We start from the raw sequence: 20,921 nt of genomic DNA, 5'->3' as shown, positions 1-20,921 counted from the left end.
TGTAATGGGCTTTCTATCTCATCTATGTCTTGAATGTTTAAGAAGGTTATAAATAGCTATGGCTGAATATATGAAGAAAATTATGAAAATAGTTATGATTTTCAATTCTATTTTCAAGTAAGATAATGCCTGTTTTGTAGGTTATTGGGATATTTTAAGTATCTATTAATACCTGTTATCTAATTACATATGAAATATCTATCAGAATTAAATATCTATTACTTAGACACTTCCAAGAAATAGAAAGCAATTTGCATAGTGTTAAAGGTCAAAGAATAAAAATTTATTAAATGAATGGATACATATTATAGCAAATTGATTTTTTAACCTAAATGACAGGTTTAGTAATAAAACTGATAATTTTTTTCTTTTGTCAATATATACATAGATTGAACCAGATATGTTCCATAGCCTTATATGGAACTTATATACAAGACAGTTAAAGAGAACTTTTTGAGATCAAAAAGTCAATTTTCTACCTTCAAACTCATGAATTATCTTGTTGAATTGTTTTGGTTAAGAACCCCTACTGAACATGACCCAAAACTGGAAATAATATGGAAGGAGAGAGGATTTAAGGAGTGTTTCTCTATTAAGTCTTTATCTTGTATTTTCACATAAGCAGAAAATATTTCCCTAAAGAAATTCACAAGCTCCATATCTTACTGCCTTTGTACACCTTTTGCTCGGAAAGCTGAACTTTCTAATTAAAAGGCGTATAATTTTCAGTTATGAAGAACTCTGTGCTTTCATATGCTTGTTTTTACATTGTTCTTTTGAATGAGTACTTCCAAAAGAATATTTCCAGAAAGTCACTGCTTTCAACTTGGTCCTGTTTTTGTCATAACTAAAATGGTTTCTATTTTCTTGCCCCAGAGAATCTGCCGGTGTGCACTGGGAGATTGAAAAGGTCACTTTGTCTGATGAAGGCATGTATGAGTGCATCGCGGTCAGCAGTGCAGGGACTGGACGGGCACAGACGTTTTTTGATGTGTCAGGTAATTATCACTAATTGCTTTGCAGCAGCCTGGAAATTAATGCACCCATGGAAACGGGATGTTTGCCGGTCCTGCTTCACCACATAGTAGCTGTGATCTTCCTTGGGCCAATCACTTAAGGACTCAGTGCCTTGGTTTCCCAAACTATAATATGAAGATAACTATCAGTAGCAGTCTCTTATCTCATTGAGAAATGTGAGGATAAATGAGATAGTAGAAATAATTCCTATAGAAGAGAGCCTGGTACGTAGAAACCCTTAAGAGACCTTAGCCATCATTGTTATGGTTCTGGTACTGTTATCATTATTATTGTAGGGGCTCTTACTAAATATTTTTTGAAAAGACAACATAGCATTTTTATTAAAATTTAAAGAAAGGAAGGGATAAAATTTAAGAAAATGGAGCGATCTATTCTGGAAATAACAAGGTTAAATTTCCCTTTTTCTTTCCCATATTCGTAATAAGCATACTGCTTTTATGAATGCATTCTGACATTAAATTCAAGACAATAGAAGAGCGATTATGTTGAAGAAACACAGGACCTTGTTGGCTACAATATTGGTGTTAAGAGGGGAAGGAATGCTAATTATTTTACAGTAAATAGTGCATTTCCTATGAATAAGTGGGAGGCAAAACTCCTTGCTTTCTAAAGTAGAATATATTTTAGTGAAAAAATCACGTTTCCTCTAATCTCCCAGAATTCTTAGGACACAAAAAGATTATCATTTTTAACCAGGATTTGAGCCACTTTACTTGACATATATCTAGACTTTATTGGAAAGCTTGTTTTGATTGAATTATTTTCTACCTGCCTTATAGACTAGTGTTGCTATATGTTTATTAGTAACTCTCTTCTGAACTAAACCTAGCTGCTGAGTTTATAACATTGTCTATACCTGCTTTTAGTGTGAATGTGCATTTTCTTGAGACAATTTAAGACAAAAGCAACTGTAGGGCTGTTTAGAAGTCTAGGATTTATGTTTGTTGTCAGTAAGTCCAAACTGAACTTTAAAACAGAGGCATGCAAGCAGTTCTTCTTGGCGTGAATTTATTTGTATTCTCTTATTCTTAGAAAAATAAAGTTTGTCTCCTGAAACAATTCAGTTGACATGCATCATAAACTATTCTTTTTTTTTTTTTTAATCTCCAGTAATTATGAAAAGCACTGGAACTATGTCAACGTTCCTCAGCTTCTGGGAAAACAAACAGTTGAGCACTTGACTTTTTTTTCCCCCTCAACAATATTAATTGAGAGAAAGACAACAGGGAAAGAAGTTTGAGTGAGTTGATTTAGACATCTTGCATAAACAACTAGGAAGTGCCAGTAAGAATTTGTGAACTGACTCTTAAGGATTTGGCTCTGTAGTATCAGTAACTTCCATGTGTGTGTTGTACACATGCCCCATTAGTTTAATTTGTGCCAGCCAAGCAGTAGTATCACTAGGAAATTATAATTTGCCCAAGCCAATTTTCAGGAATTATGTCCCACTCAGGCAATTTTGAAAGAAGGAGCAGAAGCAGTGATGGTAATGGCAGTGACTATAATGGCAGAAGTAAGAAGCAAGTGCCCCTTTGGACTTGGAAGAGGAGACTTTTCTTGTCTGGCTCACTGTTGCCTCCAACCTCTACCAACTTCTGAATTCCCCATAGCCTAGGCTGAAATCCCAGCAGTTAGCTGGAATCAGGTGCAAATTCACAGGACAATTATCTTTTATTTTAGAAAGGAATGTCAGAAAACAAGGCATTCTGAGATAGTGATGTCACTGTGGACACTAATTTATTTTGTAAAATCAAAGGGCACACAAGAGCAGTTTGAAGAAAAGCTAACGTTTTACCAATATGTTACCCTACTTTTTTTCCCAGCATTTTCTTCTAGCTGACACGTGAGGATTTTTAGTTCATGTAAAATGTTGATTATTGAATGTTTTAAATGCAAAATGGGTATAAAAAGCATTGTACTTCTTTTATTACATATAAACATACAGAAACAAATAAATAGAGTTGCAGAAGCATGAAAAACTCTTTTCAAGGAATAGTTGATAGTTTAGTTTAGTATGGTTACAAAGTTATATTAATTTTCTCTACTGAATTTCTTTCTTAACACAATGCCATCTCTTGATGCACATACACAGAGTACTAAAATTCTGGGTTTACATAAAATATTGGGAATACAGAAAACTTGTCAAGGGCATATCAGTGACAGTCTTTTTTTTTTTTAATGTTTTTTAAATTTATTTTTGAGAGACAGAGAGACAGTGTGAGCAGGGGAGGGTCAGAGAGACAGGGAGACACAGAATCTGAAGCAGGCTCCAGGCTCCGAGCTAGCTATCAGCACAGAGCCCAATGGGGGCTCAAACCCATGAACCATGAGATCATGACCTGAGCCGAAGCCAGATGCTTAACCAACTGAGCCACCTAGGCACCCCCAGACAATCTTAAATTATAATTACAGATAGTGTGTTAGAACAGGGTAAGACTTGGAAATAATCTCATACCACCTGGTCATTCTGTAGCTAACGAAACAGGCTTAGAGTAGGTGATGACCCATTATGGTTATAGGGAGGAGAAGCAGCTTGCTGGCCTCCTGACTCTCTGTTCAGTGATCTGTTGTCACAAGCCTAATGTCACAAGGCCTATGCTTCTCATTCTTCTCTCAGTCCTGAGATTTTGAGTTTTCATCTCTGGTTCTCTAATTCTAGCCTTAATCCTTCTTTTACTTAGGAAGGGCTATCCCTCAAACTTCCAGGACTGGGCTATTTCTGATAATCCATTATCTTTGCCTCCTTTGCACACTGTCGTCATTCTCCCTCATCATGTCCCCCAAACCCACAAATTTATTTATGCATGCATAAATATTTCAATGCATATGCTATTTATTATCTCTACTTATTTAGGCAATAGTGCTATTGTATGTCATTATTTCAAATCTTATCTTTTCCCATATGTTATTAGAAAGTTAGCATTTTATATATTTCAGTTTATGTTTGGGGAGCGAATAGACTCTGAGCTAGGGTTTGTATGCAAGAGATTTCTTTGTATGCAAGAAAAAGCACCGGTAAGGGAGTAACAGAAGTAGAAGAATTTAAATTGTGGTGTAATCAGTAACGGGACCTTACCGATCCCACAGGGGATTCTGGAGCTGACATGGCCCTGAATCGGAGCAAGAGAGCTGGTCCTTCATTTCCTCATTAAGTAGTCACTGGATGTGGGTTACCCTGGAAAGGGGGGCTATACCCTGAGCATGGTAGCTCCCTTGGCAATGAGCTGTATGTAGCCAAGAAGCATAGCAGCCAGGGAAATGGGTGCCTGAGGAGGGATATGGGCATGTGCCCAGCATTCCCTACGTGCCTAGTGTAGGTTTTTCCATTTTCTAATAATCTCAAAACATACCTAGGCTAACTGAGGAAGTTTGTTTCAAAAGAACAAAAAAGGAAACCATACACACATCATCATGTTCTTCATAAAGATCTCGATAAACTTACAATGACTTTCAGGTCTTTGATGGTCTTGTATGTTAGAGTTGTGGAATGTTAGAACTAGAAAAGGGTCTTTGAGAAAATTTAATTTAATTGTCTCATTTTTCAGACAGGGAAGCAAACTCTATGGATAAATTGACTTATCTAAGGTCACATACATAGGGATAGAACTAGGCAGCCTATGGTTGACTGATTGAGCAAATAAAAACATAGAGTGCCTAGTTAAATTTGAATTTCATATAAGTGTGTCTAAAATATTTCATGAGACAGATGTACACTAAATCTTATTTGATGATTATCCAAAATTCAAATTTTAACAAAGCATCTCATATATTCTGTCAAGCCTAACCAGACTCTAGAGCTTTCTAACTTTGTCATCGACTCTTTCCACTTGATTCATCAAACCATTTTCTTAAGAGATTTTAAAAACACAGCAGAATGATAAAAATTTTGTTTTTTAAAAGATAATTTAAAATAGGATCTACTTTTCTAATTGTTTGGAAAACAGGGATAAATATAAAGGAAAATATGAAAAATATACACATTTCTATCCCTCAGCGATTACCACTATGTTTTTGGCAAATTATTTCAGGTGTGTTTTTTTTTCTAGGCTTATTATTCATCTGCACTTTATATGGTTTCAAATGAAGAAGAATAAAAATTGATCTTGAATATCTGATACTCTTTCATATTTAAACTAAAACAGGCACATGGGTTTCCAGCTAGCATGGCTCACCACAGTTTTATTGCTGTATTATTGCTGAATATTGGCTTGTTACAGCAGATCGTTTAAAGCATTTGGGCAGAGTATGTTTTAGAGGGGCATTTGTATTTATTCTCAAACCAAACTAGAGTAATGATTCTTTCTAGAATGTTGGCTAAATATTTGATTAGTAAGTGCCTTTGACCACATTTGCATTTGCATACCTTTTGGGTGCAAGGTTTTATTAAAGATCTGTACCTCCTCTTAACTTGTCCTACAGTCAAAACATCCCTTGTACCTCTGGGGGAACATTTGTCTGCTGTTGCACTGTGTCTTATTCTTAATGAGATTGTAGCCCTTTGAAACCAATACTATCATATTTAGTATACTATTGTCTACCATACTTTGTGTCCTCTTTAAAACACTAAATGAGCGATTTTAAATTTAAAAAAAATCCATAAATGCTATTTTCTTCAACACTCAAATAAAAACTTGCCCCATTCCATAATCCTAAATTAGTCTAGTGATATCCTTTTGCCAAGACTTTTTGATTCTCACATCTATAACTTATAAATTTAGACTTGGGTATGTTTTAGTGTGTGAACAAATGCTTTTTCTTTACATTGAGGATTAAAAGCACTAAAAACATATTCTGTGCATGGTGTCTTCAGGTTACAAGTACTCTGTGCTATTATACATTAAGGTGTTTTCAATTAGAGAACATTCAAATCTTCACATGAAAGACATATGTCTAAAACCACAGTGTTTGGCAAATGTGATAAAAATCAGGTGGTCATTTTTTTTAAGAACACACACTACTTTTTTTTTAATGTTTTATTTATTTTTGATACAGAGAGAGACAGAGCATGAGAGGGAGAGGGACAGAGAGAGAAGGAGACACAGACATGGAAGCAGGCTCCAGGCTCTGAGCTGGCTGTCAGCACAGGGCCTGATGCGGGGCTCAAACCCACGAATATGAGATCTGACCTGAGCTGAAGTCAGAGGCTTAGCCGACTGAGCCACCCAGGCGCCCCCACACTACTTTTTTAAAGTATCTTTTAACTAGGTAATAATTTTCTTGGGGTCATAGACATATGTACTAATTAATAAGCTCTCTTCTACTGCGTCTTCCCTACAAGGTTCTCAATACACACTCATTACATTTTTAAACCACCTCTACAAGGGAGCAGAATGGATCTTAGGTCTCTTGATTTTAATCTCTTCCTTTCATACAGAGCCCCCTCCAGTCATCCAAGTGCCTGATAATGTCACAGTCACTCCCGGAGAAAGAGCAGTTTTGACATGTTTCGTCATCAGCGCAGTGGATTACAATGTAACCTGGCAGAGGAACGACAGAGATGTGGGGCTGGCAGACCCAGCAAGGACGAGGATCTTGGCCAACCTCTCACTGGAGCTAAGGAGTGTGCAGCTGGCTGACGCCGGGGAGTATCGCTGTGTGGTCTCCAATGAAGGAGGATCGTCAGCTGCTTCAGTCTTCCTCACGGTGCAAGGTGTGTGTGTAGGGTAACCCCAGGGCTATGGTGTCTTCTCTCTTCTTTGTTTGATCTCTATTCCCTTAAGTTTGGTTTCTCTTTCCCCTAAGTTGTCTATGAGAATGATGATATCTACCCAAACAATTACTATTTTGCATGATAGAGTTCTTATGGATCTTACATGACCTGACTGACCAACTGGATATTAAAACATCACTAACAAATAGGTGACTTTTTAACACAACCAGTCCTAGTGTTAGAGAACTTTATTTTTAAAAAATGTAAATAGAAATTGTCTCTGGCTGATTTGATAGTTTTAAATTCTCCAGTTTATCATGTGGACTTAAAAGAAATTCTAATTGTTTTAATAATTGGTTTAAAAAAGTCTTTCCCAACTGGAGTATTATATTATTTCCAATGTAACTGATTTACTTATATCTTTTTAAAGTAAGATGTAAGATATTTCTCATCTTGGTGTAATTTTATTAAATATTAGCAGGGTTGGTTTTATCTTATTTGTCTTATACACACAAGATAATAAACTAAGGGTAAGCCAATATTTAATTATGCCTTTACAGACTCTACATATATATATATGTATATATATGTATATATATATATAAAATTCAGGAGGATCAAATGAAGGTCAGAATCTGTTCCAAAGAATCTCTTTCGGTAGAATTATATTTGGCTTCTAAACGTCTGTAGGCCAGCTGAGAGCCTTAATGTAAGGAGCAAATTACTATTGGCAGTTTTACACTGTTAAGCTGAAAGATTCAATTGCCACCTCAACAGAATATTTCATTTCAAATCCTCGATGTGGGAGACTGATTGCATCAGGATTGTGTCTATTTGGTTATGGCATCAGAAACAACTTTGTAACATGCCTGAAGTAACACTCTCAGGTGGTTTTTTTTAATGAGGTTATCTAAGAGAATGACCACTGAGACTCAAGGCTAGTGCTTAGAGTGTTATTAGTAGCAGAAAAGTGAAACTACTATGAGAATTAGCAAATTGGTTGACATCTGATTCTAGTGTTCTTGCTGGTAGTTGAGACCTGGTCTGCAGTCTGAATGTACATCTTTTATTAGTGGATCTGGTGAAACCTCTAGGGAAACACTGCTTTTGTAGATGGTTCACTGCATTTCCACATGGTAGACAGCTTAGATCATTTGAGTCAATCCAAGTGGTAACCTGAGTTACCAGAATTTTGAAACTGTTTTTTACTAAACTGATTGTTTCAGAGAGAACAAAATGCTGATGGACTTTGGAAAATTTGATCTTGATTCTTCACTTGAAGTTCCTTAGAATGGGATTGTAAACTAAAATCAGAACCTTCCGACTTTCCCCAGGTTAACTTTTCAGTGTATTAGTATCCTAATTAGTTGCTAAGACCAGTGGTTCTTAAACTTCATGGATAAAGAATTATCCAAGGCACATAATTTCTGGTTTAAATTAGCGTATCTGTGGCTGCTGAAACCTCTCCTCAATAAGGACCTCAAAAAGACAAAACTGTAGAATACCAAAACCCAGTGGCAATTAACAGTAGTAAAACTTTGGGGAGGATAAAGATTTATTTATAGTAAATAAATATATACTTATAAATATATATTATAAAGATTTTTATTTATATACATGTGTATATATGAGTATGCATATGTAATCTTTATATTTTAAGGTCAGTGTAAAATGAAAATCTCAATCAATGATGCATCTTTTTTTATGTTCACATGAGAGGATGTACCTTTGTCCTTCTGTTTCATAACTTTATGAAAAAAAAATGTTTCTCTTTAGGAAGCCATAATGCTGTTGCCTCACACATACTGATAGTGATAACCATCCAGTAAGGAAAACAGTCGTAGGACAGGAAGTGGATAAGCAACGTGGACCCTCGGAGAGAACTGTAACCTAGGATATACGTCTCTCTCCAAATGAAAATATTTGGAAATGAGAAACATTGATAGGGGTGTGAGCTAGTGATTTTAGACACAGATGGTAGCAGATTGGAGCATCCTACTCTCAGCCAGAAGAGCATCATAGATGAGAATTGGGCAAGGAGCTGTGCACATCAGACTAATAGTTAGACATCAGACTAACTCAGTTAGTCTGAACTGCAAAGGCAGTTCAACTAGAACAGTAGTAGCCAAATAAGCTGGGTCCATCCAGACACTTTGTTGACACCCTGGGTTTGGATTTGATGTCTAAGCCTGAATAAACAGAAAATTATCAAAACAAAACAGGAAAAAGAAAATAAAGCATCAGATCTAAGGAGAAAATATCAGAGAACAGATTAAGGGGGGATAGTCTTGAAAGAAATGGATGCTTTTGAAAGCAGTTCATTCTAGATATTGGGAAAAAAATGTTTAGTGTCACCAGTGTCTAAGAGATCCATCCTTCTTTGAGCAGGAGTACAGAATGATAAAGGAAGAAGTGGCTGATGTTAAAATGCAATATTATATTGCAAATTTGAATCAGAGGCACTAAAAATCAGAGTTTATACTACATAAAAATAAAATCAGGGGTGTGATACACAAACTTGAGAAGTTTTTTTCAGAATGTCGAGGAAAAAACTATGAATGAGTAATATTCTGTTTTTTAACTAGAAATAAAAAATAGAGACTGGAATGTGGAACTTCAAGCTGTATAGGTATATAGCCTATGTATTTATATAACAAAGACACGTGACACTAAAGAAATAGAAAAAGATATAATTGTAGAAAATTATCCTAGGGAAGATGAAAAAAATTGTCCTGGGTGAGTAAATCAAGCAAGGCCAATGAAAAGAGAATTTCATTTAGACATATTCTGGCTGAAAATTCAAATTAGTAGAAGGGAAAAAACTCCACAAGCATACATTTGGACTAACCTAATATGTCGTAAACAGAAGGATAAAATCAACACTGGGGTCCTCCTTCTCAGATATGCTAAAGAGTAGAAAATAACTGCAATGAAAATTTGTCATAGGATCTGAATATGTTCCCTCATTTGGGAAGAAAGTCTTTATTCTCTTAGGGGGAAGCAGAAAGGCACATAAAATCAGATTATTCCTTTCCCCATCTTAGAATCAGCCACTCCAGTGTTCCCAGTGGGACTTTAACTCTTACTTAGACCATGGACACTTCAAAGACTTCAATTTGGGCAGCATCATGGAATTGTGAGTCCAGCCATAGGAGAAGCAAGTGTTCCAGTGGCCCCTTTCCATCATTCTCATTTCGTTCATGACTTTAGGCTTGAGAAGAAACACTGATCCTGGAAGCTGTGGCTGTTTGACTCAGTCACGTGATGAGCATGAGAGAAGGTGCATGGGTTGATATGCTTTCTTCATTATGAGAATTCCTCACTATGGGGATAATGGTATAATTAGATACAGGAAATTCTTCCGAAAGGGGATTTCCGCAAGCGAGGTTTACAAGACTCAGAAGTCCAGCTAGTCAAACATATAAACAAATTGAAGCTATCCACCCACAGTTATGACAGGAAAGGGGGGGGGAACCAGATTGAAATAGATAAAAATGTGAATATGAGATTGACTATTGCTTGTTTGGGAAGAAGCTAACTTGTGCTTTTATGTACTTAAAAATATTTAATAGGAATGCATTATTTAAAAACTTTGTGTAAATAGACTTTAAAATTTTTTGAAAGTGCTCACATTAATTTTAGTGGGAGATTGAACTAGGTATGGGTAATGTTTTTCTTTCATTGCTAAATATTCCATAAATTCGTTTTATCACTTTTATATTTAAAGTAATTAAGGTATAATTAAGAAAGTTAATCCGAGATAGTGCAAAAATGAGGAATCATTAAGAAAATAAGAAAAAGTATTCAAAGTATCATGTTAGGACTTTTATCAGTACAAAAATTTATACTTGAAAGCTTAAGAGTCTGGAAATTTTTTGGACTGTATTATAGAATAAGCCATTTGAAATCCTTTCCGAAACAAAGTGAGGTCAAGCAAAAAGAATAAATGCAGAATTTCAGTTGATAATTAAATTAGGTTTTCTTGTACTGAATAGCCCAGTAACAGAGCCATGACAATCTCTTCAAGTTTTCCCTTTGCAAGATTTTCACAGAAATAAATTGTTATTTATAGAAGGCGATATCCATGATTGAATAATGAAAACTGCTTTTTGTTTGCTTTTCTCTTTTCTGAGATATTTTGATACACTAAAGTCTTGTTAGGTAGGCCTTTTGTTGTTGGAAGTTGGCCGGAGACATGCATATGTCTGTTTTAAATACTAGTACCGTTTTTGTGGATTTCATTTAGAAGATGAAACCATACACTTAAAATGAAAACCTCAAATCGTTACTTGCTGTCAAAAGTTAATTGTACTCATTGCCTTGGTTGTTTGATGTTCCAGTATGAATCAGCACAGATGAACAGCATGCTCTATTAAGATACTGGCTTCTGCTGCCTTCTGCACTATGGTCTAATAAGGAGGAAGTTGGAGGCCTTTAGATTTGAAGGAAAATAATCTAGGGAAGTTTCGTATCAGATATTCACTGCAGTGATATCCAAGGAAAATTCAGTTTCCCAGAGAAATATTTGCTTTTCTAGTTCTTTCTATGGTGACTGTAAACTGTATGAGGAAAAAAGTTTAATGTTCATTTTCTGTATCTGATGAATGTATTCTCATGATTCCATGGTTTCAGGCAAGCTTCTGTTATAACACAATGCAATTCTACTCAATAAAATATACACATCTTTCTTGACTTATGATGGGGTTATGTAATCCCCAGTGGCTTGCTTTACGTTACAAAGCCAGCAAGAGACACAGGCCAGATCTGATCTAGGTCTTTCCGTCATTCTGCATTGTATACAGAAATGCCTACACATGCTATTAGCAAGCCTTAGGCACCAGCAGGTAGAAGAAAGTGTAAAATGATTATATATAGGGTTCTTGGGTATGGATAGAAAAGTGAGAACACTGAATTTTTTTGACGTAGGCTCCATGCTCAGTGAGGAGCCCAATGCAGGGTTTGAACTCATGACCCTGACATAGGACCTGAGCTGAGATCAAGAGTGGGATGCTTAACCAACAGAGCCACCCAGGTACCCCTGAATTTTTTTCAATAGGAAAGTTACAAATGTCTGCAGGTTTCTGTGGCATGGGTTAAAAATCTCTGGAAATCTCAGCACTGGGCATAATGATGATTTAGAGAAATCACTGCTTGATTTTAATTCCTTACCCCTCCGTTGCTCCTTCCTTCTCTGATGCCTTATACAGTAGGCCAGGTAGATCACAGCAGTTTGGTAAATCCTTTGGCCCAAGTTCTGGTAGAGTAGCTAAGGAGCAGTTTAGGGAAGAGAGGGAGAACTATAAATATGCTTCAGAACAAGCACACAGAGAAAATGTAAGAGGATTAAACCATAAGCTCTGTGATAGCAGGGCCCAGTTTTCTTCAGTTTGGTGTCTTTAGTGCCTGACACAATATTTAGTGCATAGTGTTGCATGCTGGCCTGTCTGTGGGAAGTTTGAATGAGAAGTAGAGTGTTTAGGTAAGTCAGGTCTGAAAAATCCTTCCATCATAGCATGTACCGAAAAATTATTTGAGTTATATTCCTCCTGAACATCAGTTAATGTTAGAGTTATAAATTAAGGAATTCTGTTTCTACAGATTACATATTTGTAAATCATGAAAAACATAGTAACTTGCTATTTTTATATATGAGGAAAGGGATGTGATATTTGACTATTCTGAATAAAAGTTGACTTCGTTCCTAGCACTTATTTCTGGATCTGCAGAAAGGTGTATATTAGGAGCATTTGGTGGTTATAGATAGTGTTAAACTGACAGGTAGTCATTATGGTGGTAGAATCTTCATTTATGCTGTTTCCTACAGCACTATCTAAATAATACTGCTAAGTTATTAGTATACTTTTTCATAGTACTGAATAAAATACTGAAACACATGAAGTGTCTTGACTAAAAACACAGGTCTACCAAGGATCAGGGGTGGTGTCTTATTTGTTTACATATTCAGTCATTCATTTATTCATTCATTCATGTATTCACCAAAACTTTAAGTGTCAGATATTGTGCTCTTTGGTGAGGGTATAAATGAGGAAAGAACAGCATCCTTCCCTTCAATAAGTTTATAATATAAGAAAGGGAATGAATATGTAAAACATAGTTGGCAAGAAGATCACCAGGGTATTATACCTAGGAGCCTTTTATTCTGTCTCAGTGATGAGTGGATGTTGAGAAAGTTTTCGCACAGGAGACGGTGCGTGAGGTGTCCGCTGGAATATAAGTCAGCCTGACCCAGGTAGGAATCAGGAAAGCCCTTCTAGATGGGTAAAGCCTCAGAAGAATGCAAACACAGCAATGTGGGCTTGCTGAGAGTAGAGGGTCCAGCTGAATAGGGACATCTGTCCCTAGGATGGTGTGATTTTCTTTTTCCTGCCCTTTTCAGGATCCTTTTCATATACAAGTGGGAAAATCTTTCAGGTTTTGGTTTTGTGATGTTGGCTCAGCAACAAAACAAGTTTCCCCGGGAGGAGAAAACCCGGGGATGCAGTGATAGCTCTGTGGGGTTTAGGCTGGATAAAGAAAGAAGAGAAGGTTAAAGGCAGCATCTGATAGATTGGAATAAGTCAGGAGGGTCAGAGGGGTTTGGGTCATGATGAAGTTGGGGAAGGTGGATGAAGTGTGGGAGTCAGGAAGTGACAACTGGAAGGATGGGAGGTTTTGAACCTCAGATTGGACTTCCAAGTCTAAGTGTTCTTTCAATCACTTTGTGGGTTGCTTCCCTGATAAGATAACTAAGGTAACAAATGGATTTGTCTAGCAACATAAAGTAACTGCCAGATTTTTAAGTCTTTCCTGCAAGAAGTGCTGTGTAGATCTACTTTTATGTACTTCTGATTATATAAGTGTTGCATATTTTATAAAATTATCCTTGTTTGAGTACCATAACCCTTGTTTTTGGAAAAAAGACTATTATTTTAGAGTAGTTTTAGGTTCACAGCAAAATTGAGAGGAAGTTACAGAGATTGCTCATGTGCCCTCTGCTATTATCACCATCCCCCACCGGAGTGGTACGTTTGTTAACAGTTGATGAACTTGCACTGCCGCTTCATAATCGCCCGAAGTCTGCAGTTTACATTAGGGTTTACTCTTGACGTTGTACATTCTGGGGGTCTGGACCAATTTATAATGGCAGTTATCCATCACTATAGCACCATGCAGATTATTTATTGGCACTGCCCTTAAAAACCTCTGTGCTCTGTCTATTCATCTCTCCTTTTCCCTCCCTCCCAACCCCTAGAAAGCCACAGACCTTTTTATTGTCTCCAGAGATTTGCCTTTTCCAAAATGTCTTATAATTTCACACATACAGTATGTATCCTTTTCAGATTGGCTTGTTTCACTTAGTAATATGCATTTAAGGTTCCTCCATGTCTTTTTCATAGCTTGATAGCTCATTTCTTTAAAGCACTGAGTAATATTGCATTGTCAACTTTTGATAGTCAAAGAATATCTTTGCCATAGTTCTGTCTGGATCAGAAGATATATATGCCTACATGTAAAGCTTTAATAGTATTTTTTAATATGCCATGAAGTAATAATGCTAATTATGATTGGCACTTTTTTTCCCCCAAGTCAAATGAGAATGGCCTTTCTCTTATTTGGAAATTCTGTGATTTTGGAAAGAGAGCCCAGTAAAGAAAATGTGGCCAGTGTTAGTCATCATTTAATTGAAGATTTTTAAAGAAAGAATAAGACTTTAAAGATTCTAACCTTCTTATCAATCCTATTTATTATCTTTAAAAAAATTTTTTTTTATGTTTTATTTATTTTTGAGAGAGAAAGAGAGAGAGACAGCATGAGCAGGGGAGGGTCAGAGAGAAAGGGAGACACAGAATCCGAAGCAGGCGCCAGGCTCATGAGCTGTCAGCACAGAGCCTGATGCGGGGCTTGAACCCATTGACCGTGAGATCATGACCTGAGCTGAAGTTGGACGCTCAACTGACTGAGCCACCCAGGTGCCCCTCATATTGATTGTCTTAATCTGTTTTGACTAATCACTCAAAGAATCTCCTGAATTCATGAATTTTTGTTATTGTTAAGGAAAGAAAAAATACAGTATTATATGGAAACAGTGTTAATGTATAAATAATTTTATACTAGGAATTAGTATAATTTTATATGAGGAATTTTATACTAGGAATTCAAATGGAAACCAAGGGAGCAAACATTTGCTACATATACATATCCTTATATCTTACATTGGGAAAATAAAAATTGTAAATTTTAAAGAATTTTCTGCATGTGTTTTGCTATTGGTATTTTTTCACTAAAATAGAATTTAGCCTACATTTACCATTGTCTATCTCTGAAATTATTGCCCTTCTTTTATTAACTGTATTTCCTAACCATATTGATGTTTGGGTGTGGAATTTTTTGCAAATACAGCATATAACTGTCAAGATTTAGTCCTTGCCTATGTGTTTTATTACCAATGCACCACCTGCTGGTAAATCAATGAATAAATGGCTTCTCAGATTTAACAGACCTTCTCTCTAGTCTAGCACTGTCTAACGGAGCTTTCTACAATGATAGACGTATATCTGTGCTGTGCCATGTGGTAGCTACTAGTTGTATGTGGCACTTGAGCACTTGAAATGTGGCGGATGCTCCTTAAGGAACTTGTTTTGAAATTTGATCTAGTTTTAAAGAATTTAAATTTGAATTTAAATAGACATTTGGCTAGTGGCTACTGAATTGGATAGCACAATTGTTGTATTTTCCAGAGAAAAAAGAAAAGCAGAAGTAGCAAGAGCAGAAGTCTTAGGAAATTTATTGCAGCTGCCGTGTTTACTAACCACTCTCATAATTCATTGGAATTATTGCCATTCAGGAATAATGCTGCCATTTTGGAAAGCTGTAGCCAGGTCTTCGTATTTTCATTGATGAGATATCATTTGGAAATATGCCTTTGATTCCATTATCTTTGGGATTTCAGTGGCCTCTGTCTCTTTGTCCAGGCAGTTGATCTCTGTTTTCATCTGGTTGATTGGTTGGCTTTTGGTTTTTATCCTGTGCTCTCACTCTTTGGAAGGAATCCCTGGCCATTTTTATGGGAACTTTCTAGTAAGCATGGAAAAACTTAAAAGATGTTAAAATGTACTCCATTAACATTTCTATTCATTGAAAATTAAAGAAAAGTTAAATGAACAAGTGCATCTGTCTACTGTAAGTCATTCTTAGTGAAATTCTGTTATTCTCATTGTGCAAGCTTCATACTTAAAAGTTAGTTACCCCCAGAACTAGCTGGAGTTACCTCCCTAATCAGAAGCGGAAGTAATGCATTTTCAAACAGTGTCAGTATGTTTTAAATACACTGATTGAGCTAAATCACTGGGTACACATCTGTTGGGATAGGACATAGCTACTAATTACAATTCTCAGGCTCAATGACAGTCATTATATACCTTTTTTGAAGTTAGCTTTTTCAACAGGAAACACAGATATTCAGAAGAGTCACAGAACCTGTAAAATACATTTTACAGTCTTCACAGTTCAATAGAAGTTACATTCAGTAATTAAATACTAGTTATTTCACAATTTTTCATCTAGTGTTGCTTGATGTTAGATCATCCGGCATATTATCCACAATGAAAAAAAAGTATTTGGGGATTATTTGTAAATCTGTTCTATTATGTTCTCAAAAATATGAATTAAGTGGTTAGGCTGAATGTAGGCTTTTAACTATTTCCAAAATAAGGATATTTACTTAGATTTTATTGTGAGAACGCAAGTGAAAAAAAGAAACTTAAGACTAAAAACAACCTACTGGAGTATCTTCTCATCAGAGTTTTAATTCCTCATTGCATGAAATTATCACTAGGAACATTTAGAAGCTTGGGAATCTTCCATCACAGGGATCAATTGACAACCTCAAAATACTTTTTTTTTTACCAAAATGTAATTTAATGCCTTAAAAAACAATTGACAATTGGTTGCTCCACTAGGTAACTTTTGGACACATACCCTTTTGGGGGAGGCTAGGAAAGCTTCTAGAACTTTATAACCCTACTTCTTTTGAACACTGAGAGTTTCTGAGATAAAAATCCTTTCTTCCCTGATTCTGTGACTCTAATTGCTTCCTGGGGTAATGAAAGCACTGGACCCGGAGTCCAGGCACTTGGGATCTATTTTAAGGATTCATGCCTTCCTCTGTCTCGCTTTCACTCTGTGTGCTCCTTCCCCTAGACACACAAACACAGCCTATCAATTTTTAAAATTGAATTTCCAGTGCGCTTTTTGTTTATGGATATATTGGGACACATTTTCTGTGGGCTGATCTAGAATCAGTGGATGCTTGGCAATGCTCAAAGGGATCAGTGTGAATGAGCGAATGTGAAATTTAGAGTGCAGATAGAACTAGCCCAGATACAATGATATGTTCAGGTCCAGGTGCCTCCCACTTTCCCTATGCATAGTTAGTTCAGTTTTTCTCTGTTTCTCTCTCAAATCACTCCCTTCCTTATTTCCCCTGGTAACACCCTCACCCCCTTTGCATGTTACAAGCCTACACTACTAAAATCCTCTTTTTCTGGACTTCCTTCAAATTTTGTTCCCTCACTTTAATTCATAGTATAACCCGGTGAATTTTTCCTAAGGTTGCTTAAAAATTTTTTTAATGTTTATTTATTTTTGAGAGCTAAAGAGACAGAGCATGAACAGGGGAGGGACAGAGAGAAAGGGAGACACAGAATCCAAAGCAGGCTGCAGCCTCCCAGCCATCAGCACAGAACCTGACACGGTGCTTGAACCCATGAACTGTGAGATTATGAACTGAGTGAAGTTGGACGCTCAACCTACTGAGCCACTCAGACACCCCTCCCTCAGTATTGCTTTAAACGTCGATGCATTCAGAACCTTTTTGTGGTTTCCTAATTACCTTAGAATAAAATTACAAACCTTAGCCCTCCACAAACTGACTCTTCCATAATACATTAAATTTTTTTATGTTTATTTTTAAGAGAGAGAGAGAGTTGGGGAGGGGCAGAGAGAGGGAGACACAGAATCTAAAGTAGGCTCCAGGCCTAAAACAGTGTATGGAGAAAAATAATAAAGATGTTTCCTTTCGATATATGGATACTATTCACTTTAAATGAATCAGATATTCACATGTCTTTCCTTTTATTCTTGTTTCTTTAACGTGGGTAACTAAATATTTGAACTTGTTCTTAAAACTTCACCTCTAATTATGAATTAAAAGTAGAGAAACTACTAGATTAATTATTTTCTGCCATAAAATATTACTGATGATGCTAAATGTTTTCTTTCAGAGAAGTACCAGGCAGACAGTTTGTAGTGCCTGTATGAGTTTTGAATTTTCTTGGTATCGAATTTCTTGAAAGGACAGCTAGGTATTACCCGTCTCATCTTCAGTCTGCAGAACTGATTTTCTGGTGGCCACTGACTGTTTCCTCTGCCAGGCTCCATGTCCATTTTACTTTCAGTGGATTCCTGTTTTCTGCTGCTTTGTCTCTGGCCTTCCCTCTTTCCATGATTCGCCCAATTCCGCGCCCATTGCTTGAGTCCCAGGGGCATCCCAGCTACCTCCAGATTACATTATCCTCATTTAGGTTCTGTGACCTAGCTCAAAGAGCTATTTTGACTTTAATCTTTCCTATCTAAATCCTACCTATGGTGTGAATTTCCTCTCATAAACCACCTTTTTTCTTCCATCAAAGTACTAACCAGGCATGACCCTGCTTATCTTTCTGAGATCAGAGATCGGGTGCAGGTGCGATCAGGGTGGTATGGCCATCGACTAAACTTTGTTCTCTCTGAATAGTCCGGTTTCTGTAGAACTTTTTCTTCCTTCCTTCCTTCCTTCCTTCCTTCCTTCCTTCCTTCCTTCCTTCCTTCCTCCCTCCCTCCCTCCCTCCCTCCCTCTCTCCCTTCATCCCTCCCTCTCTCCCTTCATCCCTCCCTCTCTCTCTCTCTTTCTTTCTTTTTGTGACACACAATTGTGTAGTTAATCATTTCCCCCCAGTCATATTACATGTACTGAGTTACTTATTGACTGTCCCTCCCCCGCTCAACCATAGCAGCCTTGGGCAAAGGGAAAAACACAGTCGCACCCAATAGGTGTGTGTTCCTTAATTGCTGAGTGGACCTCAAAGTAATAGTAACAAAGTATAGGGAAGATTCGGGTCACTAACTTTATCTTCCATGTTTCCATGTTAACACCAATGGCTTATCTGGGTCACATCAACCATTTTAGATTTCATTACATAAGTACTATTTTTTCCCCTCGCAGCACACGCCAGCAAATCACTGCTTACGTTTAAAACCATATTTTTATAACAAAGTCTTATAGTTATTTTATGAAAAATTTATAAAGATTTTTTTAGTATTGTTTTGTTTACCCTATTTAAAAATTATATCATATGAATACGTTTGGCAAAAGTTTTTGAAAGAGACTAAAGAAATTTGTCAATTTTAAGGTGACAGTGGCTGTTGTATTTCCAAATGCTTGTACTGACCAGGCTGAGGAGTGAATGTTAGAATAAGTGGTGTGGTATATATTACACGGTATGAGTCTAAAGATTTGTTTAAAACATGCTATCTTCCTGTTTCTCTGGGGACAAGAAATAAGTCTATTGATTTCATTAGCTGCTCATTTATGAGGAGGATTTTTAAAGCTGACAATGAATAAGGGAATTCTGGTTAAATTGTTGAGCATATTCCATGGAAAGCTGACATTTCTTCCATAATCACATGCTGCCTCATGGAAATGCAAGGACCAGACAAGGCTTCCTTTTCTTTGCCATGTTATGTCTGTATGAGAATTAGAAGCATTAATTTGTTTTCTGTGGTGTCAGGAAAGGGTGGATGTCTGTCACTAATTAGTTCACGTCACCAAAGAGAATGCTGCAGTAAAAAAGGAAATATTTCTCAAGATGATTGATGAAGTTAAACCCTAATGACCAGAATTACTTCACTCAGTACGAAATTGATACTATCATAACCATATGCTCATTACATCATCACAACCCCTTTTTAACAAGTGCCAGGTGACATAGGTATTAGCGTGGGTTTTTCTAATCAGTAAAATGTGGAAAAACTAGATTTATCTATTTTTATTGGAATTTTTAACAAATTTCAAATATCTAGAACATGTTACATTTCAGAAGAATCAAATAAGATATATTTAGTATAATTTATTAGTTGGATGTGTGTAATCTAAATAGAATGTGCAAGTATGAGAGTTGTGACCAAATTGCATATAGGCACCCCTATTTTAAATGTTCTATCACTTATTTGGTCATTCTCTGTCATACTACCGTATAATGGAATATTGATCATAGCAAAAATTACATAGTAGCTGCTCTGCACCAGGAATTGCTCTAGGAGTTTTATGTATGTTAACTTAACTAATCTGCAATAACACTGTGCATTATTATCCTCACTAAGGCATACGCCAGACACCATGGATTACTTTACCATTTTGAGGCTTATTATTTGTTTTATCTGTAGAATAGTTGTGACACTTCATTGAGTTATTGTGAAAAATAAATGATAGGCATAGAGTTAGATACCTAGCAAGTAACAGGCACTCGATAATTTTGCCCACCTTTCTATTTCAATAACTGACTACCAGAAAGAGACTTAGTCCCTCATTGTACATAATTTGGTTTTGTATCCAGTATTCTGTGAGTTCTGTGTGGTTATACAGTGTTTAAACTGTAGGTACTCAGTAAATGTTTGTTGTGTATAAGAAGGAAAACACAAAGAAATTTGCCCAGGTACTCTAAATATGCCAGTGGTAAAAATGCAAAATGCTAATTGATTCATGATGTGGTTTCATCTTAGCTTGGGCAAACCATGCAGTATTTAATATATAGTAGCAGAATATTTACTATCGAAGCTTGAAAAGATGTGAGTTCTTTCATTTATGCATGTGAGAGGGTTTTCTTTTTTTAATATTTTTACATTGTCGTACTTGTTTTCCTTGCTGGGGTGTTTGCTTATTTAATATATTCCATCAAGGACAGAAAAAAAATAAATGGAAAAACTGAGGTGAAAAAAAATAAATAAAATTGTTGCTTAGGTATTTCAAAGCCTTACTACTATCTGATTAATTTATTGATTATAATTAAATCATCTTGAAGAGAAAGTCTTCTAGATCTTTTCTTTGAGAATGTCCTACCAGAGGCCTAACAGCAACACATCAGATGCAGTTGATCACCAACAGGAAATATGTGTTGAGAGTGTGAGGATGACGTTG

The 20,921-nt window shown here is 36.3% G+C and overlaps 1 protein-coding gene across 1 annotated transcript in view; it reads left to right on the top strand.

The window, feature by feature from the left end:
• Positions 1-20,921, top strand: part of HMCN1 (hemicentin 1) — a 436,837-nt gene that overhangs the window by 174,368 nt on the left and 241,548 nt on the right. The window contains exons 10-11 of the mRNA XM_029935183.1: positions 877-998; positions 6,413-6,688. Of these exons, the coding sequence (XP_029791043.1) occupies positions 877-998; positions 6,413-6,688 (398 nt within the window). The remainder of the gene's footprint in view (positions 1-876; positions 999-6,412; positions 6,689-20,921) is intronic.

The sequence above is a fragment of the Suricata suricatta genome, chromosome 3 (genome assembly GCF_006229205.1).
Source record: "Suricata suricatta isolate VVHF042 chromosome 3, meerkat_22Aug2017_6uvM2_HiC, whole genome shotgun sequence".
NCBI lineage: Eukaryota > Metazoa > Chordata > Mammalia > Carnivora > Herpestidae > Suricata > Suricata suricatta.
Note: the sequence above shows the minus strand (reverse complement) of the source record. Positions and strands in the feature narration are given on the sequence as shown.